Source organism: Macaca fascicularis, chromosome 20 (genome assembly GCF_037993035.2).
Source record: "Macaca fascicularis isolate 582-1 chromosome 20, T2T-MFA8v1.1".
Classification (NCBI taxonomy): domain Eukaryota; kingdom Metazoa; phylum Chordata; class Mammalia; order Primates; family Cercopithecidae; genus Macaca; species Macaca fascicularis.
In genome coordinates, this window is record NC_088394.1 from 42,844,230 (window position 1) to 42,855,201 (window position 10,972).

The window sequence follows — 10,972 nt, forward strand, 5'->3', positions numbered from 1 at the left end:
GCTCTTGGTTGTTAGGCTGGAACAGTGTAAGCGTGAAGCTCAAAGGAATACTTCCGCCAGGTCAAGGGAGCAGCCCCCTTGGGATGGCTGCGAAACTGTTCTTGGGCTTCTTTGGTCTGGGCGCAGGCTAACGTAGACTGGTCTTTCTGGTCTACACTGTAGCAGTCCTGGCACCTTCTTCACTTCCTTTTGCTCTGTAGCTCTTTTCCTAAACAAATCTGTTCTCGGTGAACTCAGTTTTCAAACTCAAGCATGTTTACTGCACACTTATGCACTGCCCCATCTCAGTTATTGATTATGCTACCAGTCAGTGCCCTGATGTTGGGGTCCTGAGTCGTGTCCCGTGTTCTCAGATCTGGATGAATTAGGGTCTGACTGCTTTACTCATTTTGATTCTCTGCTCATCAGCAGAGGATTAAGCAGAAAGTTCTTTCTTTCCATTTTTGTTACGGGACACTTTTCTGAGATGTTAGAATTTATCTTCCCACCTTGGAATGTCCAGTCAAGGGATCAGATGGGAATCTTTGCCGGTTTTGTTCAGCAGTGTGATCCCAAAAGCATGTTTTTTTTAGTTTTTTGTTTTTTGAGATGTAGTCTTGCTCTGGAGCCCAGGCTGGAGTGCCGTGGCGCGATCTCAGGTCACTGCAACCTCTGCCTCCTCCCGATCTTGGTTCAAGCAGTTCTTCTGCCTCAGCCTCCCGCGTAGCTGGGATTACAGGCATGTGCCACCATGCCAAGCTAATTTTTTTATATTTTTAGTAGAGACGGGGTTTCACCATGTTGGCCAGGCTGGTCTTGAACACCTGACCTCAAGTGATCTGCCTACCTTGGCCTCCGAAAATGCTGTGATTACAGGGGTGAGCCACCGCACCTGGCCCCCCAAAAAACATGTTACTAAGCATCTCATCGTGTCAGGTACTCTGAGGCTGGGGGTGGGGGATGCATGGAAGAAGGTGACCAGGTTCCTGCCTCCAGGCACCTGCGTTCCTGTGGTAGTTAGTGTGAACGTTTGCAGCCACACACTGGAGAGGAAGACGTATGTTGCTGATTTGGTTTAGAAAGGTTTTTTTGTTTTTTTTTTTTGTTTTTAACTCATTACATGTCCTCAGCTTATTTTCATATGATTTGAGTGTATCATTGAGGATTCTTTTGGCTATAAATTACAGAAACTTGTCATGGTGACTCACACCTGTAATCCCAGCACTTTGGGAAGCTGAGGCGGGAGGATCGCTTGAGGCCAGGAGTTCAAGACCAGACTGAGCAACATAGCAAAACCCTATCTCTACATACATAAAAAGTAAAAAAATGAGCCATATGTGGTGGCACACACCTGTAGTGCCAGCTATTTGGGAGGCCGAGGTGGGACTATTGCTTGAGCCTAGGTGCTTGAGGCTGCAGTGAGCTATGATCATCCCACTACCCTCCAGCCTGGGTGACAGGAAAAGGTCCTGTCTCTTAAAAAAAATAGGAATTTGTACACAATCATCACTATTGTTCACCTCCCATTGGCAAGAACTCAACCACACCTGACCATTAGGTGTTGGGTGTGGGGATGCTTTCGATTCTGGCTGTCCAAATGGCACTTTGTTGAGGTCTTTCTGTAACTGGTGGTCCTCTCCCTCTCTTTGGCCCTCTAGGTGTGGTTACAGAGGAGGCTACATGGAGGTGATCAACCTGCACCCTGAGATCAAGGGCCAGCTGGTGAAGCTGCTCTCAGTGCGCCTGTGCCCCCCAGTGTCCGGGCAGGCCGCCATGGACATCGTCGTGAATCCCCCGGTGGCAGGAGAGGAGTCCTTTGAGCAATTCAGCCGCGTGAGTCCACTGTGATGCGTCCACATCCCTGCAGCCGGGGTCACGAGAGTTCCTGCTGGGCCAGTGGCTGGCCTGTCTCCAGATGGCCAGACGGCAGCCTCCTGGGGGTGTGGCCTGCAGGGGCACGCATGGCTCCTCGGAGCCTAAACCACCCCCTTGAGTTGAAGTCCGGAGGTACAGCTGGGCATTGTTTGGAAGTAGGAGAACTGAGAGTGTGTGTGGGCAGGTGAACCCTTCCTCTTCCTCACAGCGAGTGTCGAGGAGGGAAGGGCGTTGTTTCCCAATAACACACTGGGGGGACTCATGAAACTGAAAAGAAGATGAGGAGGTGGTGGGGCGCAGCATGGATCCCAGGCCCCCGCCTGCCTCTACTAAGCCATGTTCTCACAGCTTGACAGAGTCCTCCAGCTCTGACCAGCTTTGATCCGTTGAAACAAAGGAATTTATGGGTCAGGTAACCTAGAAGTCAACTCCCAACTGGTCCAGGCTTACCTCTTTTTTAAAAAATTGTGGTAAAATGCACATAAAGTCGACCTTTTTAACGTTTGTAAAGTACTCCGTTCTCTGGCATTCAGGACATTCACACTGTTGTGCGGCCATTACCACCATCCATCTCCAGAGCTGTTCCATGATCCCACACTGAGCTCTGCCTGTTACCCACTAATACCCCACCCTGCCCTTCCCTTAGCCCCGGCAGCCACCCTTCTACCCCCTTCTCTCTGCACTCACCTCCTCAAGATTCCTCATATAAATGGAGTCATGTTGGCCGGGAACAGTGAGTGGTTCACGCCTGTAATCCCAGCACTTTGGGAGGTTGTGGCCGGTGGATCATCTGAGGTCAGGAGTTGGAGACCAGCCTGGCCAACATGGTCAAACCTCATATCTACTAAAAATACAAAAATCAGCTGGGGATGGTACATGCCTGTTATCCCAACTACTCGGGAGGCTGAGGCAGGAGAATCACTTGAACCCGGGAGGCGGAGGTTGCAGTGGGCCGGGATTGCGCCATGGCACTCCAGCCTGGGTGACAAAGCGAGACTCCGTCTAAAAAAAAAGCAGAGTCATGTCTTATTTGTCTTTTTGTGGCTGGCTTATTTTCCTAATCGTGATGTCCTCCAGGTCCATCTGTGTTGTGGCCCGTGTCATGATGCCAGGCTGAACCATGCTCCCCACGCGGACAGGCCACATAGTGCTTATGCCTCCACCTGCAGCCCACACCTTCCATGCCACTTGGCCAGCGGCACCTGTGGAAGCCCTGGACAGCGACTCTGCTCCAGCCGTGGACACACGCCCAGCTCAGGCCCAGTCACTGATCCTGACTTGCTCTGCCTGGGTCCTGGGCTGCATGCACACCACACAGACAGAGGGTGGGGCGTACTGGCCCCCAGATGCATTGGTGGGGCCTATCTGCAGAAGAATGGGCATGTGTCCTAGAAGCATGTTCTGAGGAATTCCCTCCAGAGCCGAGTCCATACAGACTGACAGGCAACAACTGGGTTTTCTCATTTTCTGGAAGGACATCCTGGTACGAGAATAGAACCCATGACACAGGCTGCCGGGCTCTACCCTTTGGCCTAGAACTCCCTGGTGTCTGTGTGCCCCACACCCCAGGGCATGTGGCAGCATCCCAGGGTGAGCGCTGTGGAAGAATTCCTGCCGGGAGGCCCAGCCACCTCCCTGTTTTGCTGTGCTCGGGCTCACGCAAGCTCTTCTTTGGTCAGTCTGTCTGATACCCCAGTGTCGAAGGAACAAACCACCCCACCCACTCCGTCTGTGTGGTGTGCACGGGGCATGTGACCCAGGCAGAGCAAATCCGAGTCAGCGCCTGGGTCAGAGGGGACATACATTCAAAGCTGGAGCAAAGTCATCATCCAGGATTTCTGCAAGTGCTGCAGGAAAGATCAGTGACTGGAGTGAATCTTTATCCAGAGATACTGACTGCTGTGCTGTTTCTATCTCTCATCAGGAGAAGGAGTCGGTCCTGGGTAATCTGGCCAAAAAAGCAAAGCTGACGGAAGACCTGTTTAACCAAGTCCCAGGAATTCACTGCAACCCCTTGCAGGGTGCCATGTACGCCTTCCCTCGGATCTTCATTCCTGTCAAAGCTGTGGAGGCTGCTCAGGTCTGGGGCATGGGCCGGGCTGGCTCTCTCTTACCAGGTTCACCTGAGACTCTGGGCTGGGGGCCCCTGCTTATTTGGGGAGCAGAAGTGCTGGCCCTGGAGGCTCTGAACTGTATGCACCTTTCGACCAGATGGTGTTGACCATGTAAAGATGACAGGTTCTCAGAGGCCCAGGCATGGGCTCTGATGATGGGCAAACATGAGGTGGGCCCCAGGAGAGAGGAGCTGATCTGGACTCTTGTCAGTGCTGCTGCTCCCAGGGGAGGTGCCCGGGTGAGATGCCTGCGGGGGAAGCAGCAGGAGCTGCCACCTCCACCCAGCCACTGCATCCTGGAGCAGCATTTCCCAGGCTTCAGTGTGTGTACCCATCACCTAGGGCCTGTTTTTGTTTTTTGTTTTTCCTTTTCGTGGAGAATGGGGTCTTGCTATATTGCCTAGGCAGGTCTCAAACTCCTGGGCTCAAGCTATTCTCCTTCCTGTGCCTCCCTAAGAGTTGAGATTACAGGCTTGAGCCACTGTGCCTGGCTTATTTGTTTTGTTTTAATTACATTCTTATACAGAGAGATGGGGTCTTACTTTGTCACCCCAGGGCTGGCCTCAAACTCCTGGGCCTCAAGGGAACCTCCCACCTCAGCCTCCCAAAGTGCTGGGATTGCAGGCATGAGCCACTGTGCCTGGCTTGTTTTTTTTGTTTTTTTTTCTTAAAGGGTCTTATGTCTGCAAGGGACCTAAGAGTCTGTGGTTCCACCAAGTTCTCAGGTGCCACAGACCCCACTTGGAGGCTCACAGGGAGCGCAGTTTCTGCAGGTGGCGTCCTCACCCACCCCCAAGCCTCCTGAACACCTTGTTAAACACCCAAGTCTAGGCCCCACCCTAGACCTACAGAATCAGAATTCCTAGTGTTAGGCTGGGTGCAGTGGCTCACACCTGTGGTCCCAGCACTTCGGGAGGTTGAAGTGGGAGGATCATTTGAGCCCAGGAGTTTGAGACCAGCCTGGGCAACATGGTGAAACCCTCTCTACAAAAAATTTAAAAATTAGCTGGCTGGTGCAGGCCTGTGGTCCCAGCTGCCTGGGAGGCTGAGGTGGGAGGATTGCCTGAGCCTGGGAGGTTGAGGCTACAGTGAGCTATGATCATGCTACTGCACTCCAGCCTGGGCGAGAGCAAGACCTCTTAAGTTTTTAAAAAATCCGTGGGCCAGGTATGGTGGCTCATGCCTGTAATCCCAGCACTTTGGGAGGCCAAGGTAGGTGGATCACCTGAGATCAGGAGTTCGAGATGGGTAAAACCCCCATCTCTACTAAAAATATAAAAAAAATTAGCTGGGCATGGTGGCCTGCAGTGTAATCCTAGCTATTCCAGAGGCTGAGGCAGGGAGAATCGCTTAAATCCGGGAGCCAGAGGTTGCAGTGAGCCGAGATCACGCCATTGCACTCCAGCCTGGGTGACACAGTGAGACTCAGTCTCAAAAAAAAAAAAATTCCTGCTGTAGTCTGGGTGCGCGGTGGCTCACATCTGTAATCCCAGCATTTTGGGAGGCTGAGGCAGGCAGATCACTTGAGGTCAGGAGTTCGAGACCAGCCTGGCCAACATAGCGAAGCCCTGTCTCTACTAAAAATACAAAAATTAGCTGGGCGTGGTGGCGCATGGCGTGCCTGTAATTCCAACTACGCAGGAGGCTGAGGCAGGAGAATTGCTTGAACCCAGGAGGCAGAGGTTGTAGTGAGCCAAGATTGTACCACTGCACTTCCAGCCTGGGCAACAGAGGGAGACTCTGTCTAAAAAAATAAATAAATAAAAATAAAAATAAAGAATTCCTGGTGATAGAACCTGAGAATCTGTAGTTAACAGGCTCCCTGCGTGGTCATGCAAACCAGTGTGTGGAAAGCAGTGTTGAGACTGCCTCAGAGAAGCTTGTTCCATGAAAATTGTGTGCAGACCCCAGGGCCCCATTTTCAGAGAATTATGCGGCTTGACCTGCAGGAAGCCACCACTGATGCCTGTTGAGTGGCTGCCTGGGGATGGGCACTCCCCGATGACGGGCAGGAGCACCGCTACACCTGGCTGTCCTGCAGTAGTTTTCAGGTGTCTGTGCCTGGCATCGGCCACCAGCAGTATCCCAGCGTCTGGCCCTGGTCCTCTAGGAGTGGAAGGGGAGAAGGGCACTGCCGTGGGAGAGAGACCTGCCATTTAGATTACATTTGGCTTTGAGGGTTGAATGGTGTGTTTGCAAAGCCAGGAATGATCTCAAGCTCTGTCTGCTCCCATAGGCCCATCAAATGGCTCCAGACATGTTCTACTGCATGAAGCTCCTGGAGGAGACTGGCATCTGCGTCGTGCCCGGCAGTGGCTTTGGGCAGAGGGAAGGCACTTACCACTTCAGGTACGACTTCGTCTCCGCACCAGGGGCTGGTCCGGGGCTTGTCCAGGGAAACGTGGGCTTCTTGACATGGAGCAGAGGACTACTACGGAGAGAGACGTGCGGAGACCCTGTCCCCCCTCGAGTCACCCCGCTCTGTCCTGCTGCAGAGCCAAGCTCAGACCCTGCCCAGGGAGTAAGAAAAACTGGGTGGTTGTCTGCTCAGGGTCGTATTTCCTGAAAGGTCTTCCTTGACTGTTCTGTCCCTCCCCTCCATCAGCTGTCCCATCGTCATCTGAAATGTTCCCAGTCGGGTGTTTTCTTATCTCGCTGTCCGTTTTCAACTCTGTGACGGCAGTACACAGCTGCCAGTGCCTGGAGTGGTGCTGGCACGTGCTCGGTAGCTCCTGGCGGCACCCTGGGCCGCAGCGCTGCCTGTGATCCCGGAACCTGCTGAGGACCTGCAGTGGAATTCGCTCCACTCACGCCCAGGGCGTACCCCGTTCTGGCCCTGCGTGGACGGGAATGCCAGTGCCCAGAGCTGAGCTGGCTGGAGCAGAGGTTTTCCACTGAGGCCAGTTCTCTTCAGAACAGCATCTTCCCCGCACATGTTGCTCTCGGATGTCTCTTGCGGCAGATGCTAAAAAGAAGAAATGGCATGAGCTGTTAGCAACCGGAGCCAAGTCTTGACTTAGGCAAGGTCGTGGGTCGTGTCCCCTGGATGGACAAACCTTGTCTGGTTGGCCTTCCCACCCCTGGTCAGGCTCATCTCAGTGTTTGATGGCTCGGTCAGAAAGTGATTTGAGCAAGAAGGCTGCCGGGAAGGCCAGGGAGCATATTGGTGGACGAGAGGGAGGTGTTAGTTACTGTGGCAACTTGGGAATTCCTTTGGAGGCAGAGTTGTGACTGGAGGGTGTCTCACTGTCAGACTGACTGGAGATAAAAAAGGCCCCTCAGGTGGGAGTGAAATCTCTCTCTCAAACTCTAGGAAAGAGCAAGAGTCATGCTCTAGAGAAAGTTCTGTTCAGTGGTCAAAATATTCCAGAGCGCTGAATGCAGTGGCTCGCACACTTCGGGAGGCCGAATTCAGGATTGCTTGAGTCCAGGAGGTCAAGACCAGCCTGGGCAACATAGCAAAACCCTGTCTCTACAAAAAGTTGTTTAAAAACTAGCCAGGGATATTGGCATATGCCCGTAATCCTAACTACTCGGGAGACTGAGATGGGAGGATTGCCTGAGCCCAAGAGTTTGAGGTTGCAGTGCTATGATCACTCTATTGCATTCAAGCTGGGGCAGTAGAGTGAGACCCTGTCTCAAAAAAAAAAAAAAAAAATGTGACCGGGTGCAGTGGCTCATGCTTGTAATCCCAGCACTTTGGGAGGCCAAGGTGAGCAGATCATGAGGTCAGGAGTTCGAGACCAGCCTGGTCAACGTGGTGAAACCCCCGTCTCTACTAAAAATACAAAAATTAGCAGGGCATGGTGGCAGGTGCCTGTAATCCCAGCTACTCAGGAGGCTGAGGCAGGAGAATCGTTTCAACCTGGGAGGTGGATGTTGCAGTGAACCGAGATCATGCAATTGCACTCCAGCCTGGGCAACAAGAGTAAAACTCCATCTCAAAAAAAAAAAAAAAGTGATGCAGACCTTCTGCAGTAACGGGTGGATATATCTTAGCCTAACTGCTGCTCCAGTTTATTGCTTTTGTTCACGTGTATTACTTGGGTAAAAAAACCAACATATGAATGAAGGGAAAAGTGGTCCAAGTGCTGGGCGCTGTCCGGTCTGGAGCTGTGGAAGCGGACCAGGCAGACCTCCCTCCTCCAATCCTAGAGGCAGTTGAGCTGCTGGATTCGTTCCTCTCCCATCTTGCAGAGCAGCCAGGCTGACACTGTTGTCTCTCCTGCCAGGATGACCATCCTCCCTCCAGTGGAGAAGCTGAAGACGGTGCTGCAGAAGGTGAAGGATTTCCACATCAACTTCCTGGAGAAGTACGCGTGAGGACGCCTGAGCCCCAGCGGGAGGCCCGTCCTCAGCTCTTCCTCCCAATGCCCACCAGGCTGAACTCGCCTCCCCTGTGACTCTGCCTTGGGCCTCGCAGAGGCCGCTGGTCACTTCATCATCATTTTGCCCCCGGAGACGTCTTTCTTTGTGCCTTGATGTTGACAGCGCCTCTCTTTTGAGCAGACAAGCATTCTATATGCAACCAGAGTAGAGGGGACCTGCTCAGCAGGTGTGGCCAGGGTTCTCTGAATCTGTTACTGTTTTTGCTTCTGGAAAGTTCATTTGGGGTTTACAACAACTAGGGTGTGTTGGGTGAGATGTTTAAGATCTGGAGAAATGAGCAGGTGTCGGGAAATGTGTGACTTAACCGTGGTGAGGGCTGGAAATCCAAACTCACCACCGTGATCTGTGAAATAAAGCCCTTAGCGGTGTGAAGCATCCGGTCCTTTGAACAGAAGGGCCTGGAAGGCCCCTGGGGCTGAGAGAGGGTCCACCCCGTGGCCTGGAGGCAGGCGGGGAGCACAGTAGCACGTGGACTGGGCAGGATGCTGCACTAGCTTGGGGTAGATGCTGGGGGCTGCGGCCACCGTCAGAGGGCCCCACGGTGAGGCATGGGGGTGAGCCAGGCTGCAGGAGGAACCGGCTCTCTGCTTCCCAGCAGCGCAGCCAGGCCTGAGAATTCTGTGCGCCCGGCTGGCTTTGGGAATGAGGGGTTCCCTTGAACATGTGTAGGCTGGAACCCCATCGGAGAGGTCTCTCTGAATTTCAGGGACACAAGGTGCAGCCCGGCAGTGTCCCAGTTCCGTGGAGAGTCCCACTGGAATGGTGTGGACCCATCCCGTGGGTGACCGGTGCCTGTTCTCCCGAGGCCCTGACCGAGCCTGTGTGCACATCGCCCCCTGCTGGCAGCAGCGGGGAAATGAGGGCTGGAAATGTCCTCCCCTCAACGGCAATCGCCGGACCTGCAGAGCAGCCAAGGCCCTGTCCTTTCTTGAATGGTGGCGAGCTGAATCTGGTCGGTTTCCTTGCTTTTAGGTGATAAAATTGCCTAGCAGCTTGGCTGCTGTGGAGGAGTCAGTGAGTCGTGATTGGAGGTTCATTGGCGTGCTTTCATGCGGAGTGTTGCCTTCACGTTAGTTTCCGGCTCCCCTCCCAGGCTGCAGACTCTGACCTGTGGCATCAGTCCTCTCCCAGGCCAGGAGGGTGCCATCCCCCAGCATGCGGCTTCCCTGCCATTAGCAACCCTGGGCGGGCCGACCACACTGGAGGCTGCGGTGCTATGGGCTTAGCCCTCGCCTCCCTCACTGGGAGCCTCCCCATCCTCCCTGCCTTCCCCAGTGGGAAGTTAGGGAAGCTCAGGAGCCTGGGACCCAGCATGTCCCAAAATGGGATTGGAGGAGCTGGAGAGAAAGCAGAAGAGGCCGAGGAGTGAGGCTTAGAGCAGTCTCTATGCTGTGATTTCCACACCGGGTCCGTGTAGAGGAAACAGTAGGAAACTCCAAACTGTCCTTACCCACCGACATCACAGCCCCTATGAAGAAAATAGCCACAATCTCAAATAACAAAAGGGAATGTTCTAAAACTTTTCCTTCCTTAAAAAACGGAAAAAATTGCGCTTGTGCTTGCTGTGTGGTATATAAACCAGGATGAGTCCCAGAGTGATGAGGTTTCTGGTGGAAAGGTTAAATCGTAGAAGCTAGTATATTTTTTATATTTTTGTAACAATTGCTTTTTTCATGGGGGAGGCTGGGTTAGTATTTATAGTCCTAACAAATCCAGTAATTTTTTATAAATCTCTTCAGATTATAAACAGCCCCTAAAACTTTACAATATTTGCACAATTTTTTAAAAGAGATTGTATACACTTGATTTGCTTTCAAAATAAATAAGGTCAGCTAGTTTAGGAGGTTAACGTCGGATAGGAATGCTGATCATGACAGGTTTGGTTTTCTACAGATTCTGTTCTGGTGCCTTTCCTGTCCGGGCACCACCTGAGAAAGTTGTTTGTCATTTGAGGTCGCACTTGGAGGTTACATCTGTGAAGTTTCTGTCATTGGTCCAGATCTGTGTGTGTAGCATCTGCTGAGGAAGCACGTGCTGGGCCGTGCCTCAGACAGCGCATCACTGCGCACCCAGAGGCTCGCCTGGCTGTTCCTGTTGTGGTGTGTGTGGAGTTTTGGGGAGGAACAGATGCAGATCAACTTGTGGCTGTTTTCCCATCTAGGTTCTCACAGGCATCTCCTGACAAAGGTACTTAACAATGGCTCTGCTGGAAATTTCTATAAATAAAATGTCCAAAATGGTGACTGTGTTTAACTTTCATTGTAGTTTGAATCTAAACATTGAGGACATTACTAACTTTACAGCTTCACTCTTTGTAATTTTTTGTTCCCAGCACGATAACGGGCATTTCCCCCAAACATGACAGAACTCCAGGCACAGCTTCTCAGCTTCCATGTCTTTTTTTTTTTTTTTTTTTGGAGACCGAGTTTTACTCTGTTGCCCAGGGCCCAGGCTGGAGTGCAGTGGCGTGATTCTGGCTCACCGTAACCTCCGCCTCCCGGGTTCAGGCGATTCTCCTGCCTCAGCCTCCCGAGTAGCTGGGATTATGGGCACATGCCGCCACACCCAGCTAATTTTGTATATTTAGTAGAGATGTGGTTTCACCATGTTAGCTA

The 10,972-nt window shown here is 52.4% G+C and overlaps 1 protein-coding gene across 2 annotated transcripts in view; it reads left to right on the top strand.

Annotated features, from left to right (window-relative positions):
- GPT2 (glutamic--pyruvic transaminase 2) overlaps positions 1–10,597 on the top strand; it is a 47,438-nt gene extending 36,841 nt beyond the window's left edge. For both annotated transcript variants that reach the window (XM_074026746.1, XM_045382907.3), the window contains exons 9-12: positions 1,638–1,812; positions 3,779–3,934; positions 6,205–6,317; positions 8,201–10,597. In XM_074026746.1, coding sequence (XP_073882847.1) covers positions 1,638–1,812; positions 3,779–3,934; positions 6,205–6,317; positions 8,201–8,291 — 535 coding nt within the window. In that variant the 3' untranslated portion in view covers positions 8,292–10,597. The remainder of the gene's footprint in view (positions 1–1,637; positions 1,813–3,778; positions 3,935–6,204; positions 6,318–8,200) is intronic.
- Positions 10,598–10,972: the final 375 nt, after the last annotated feature.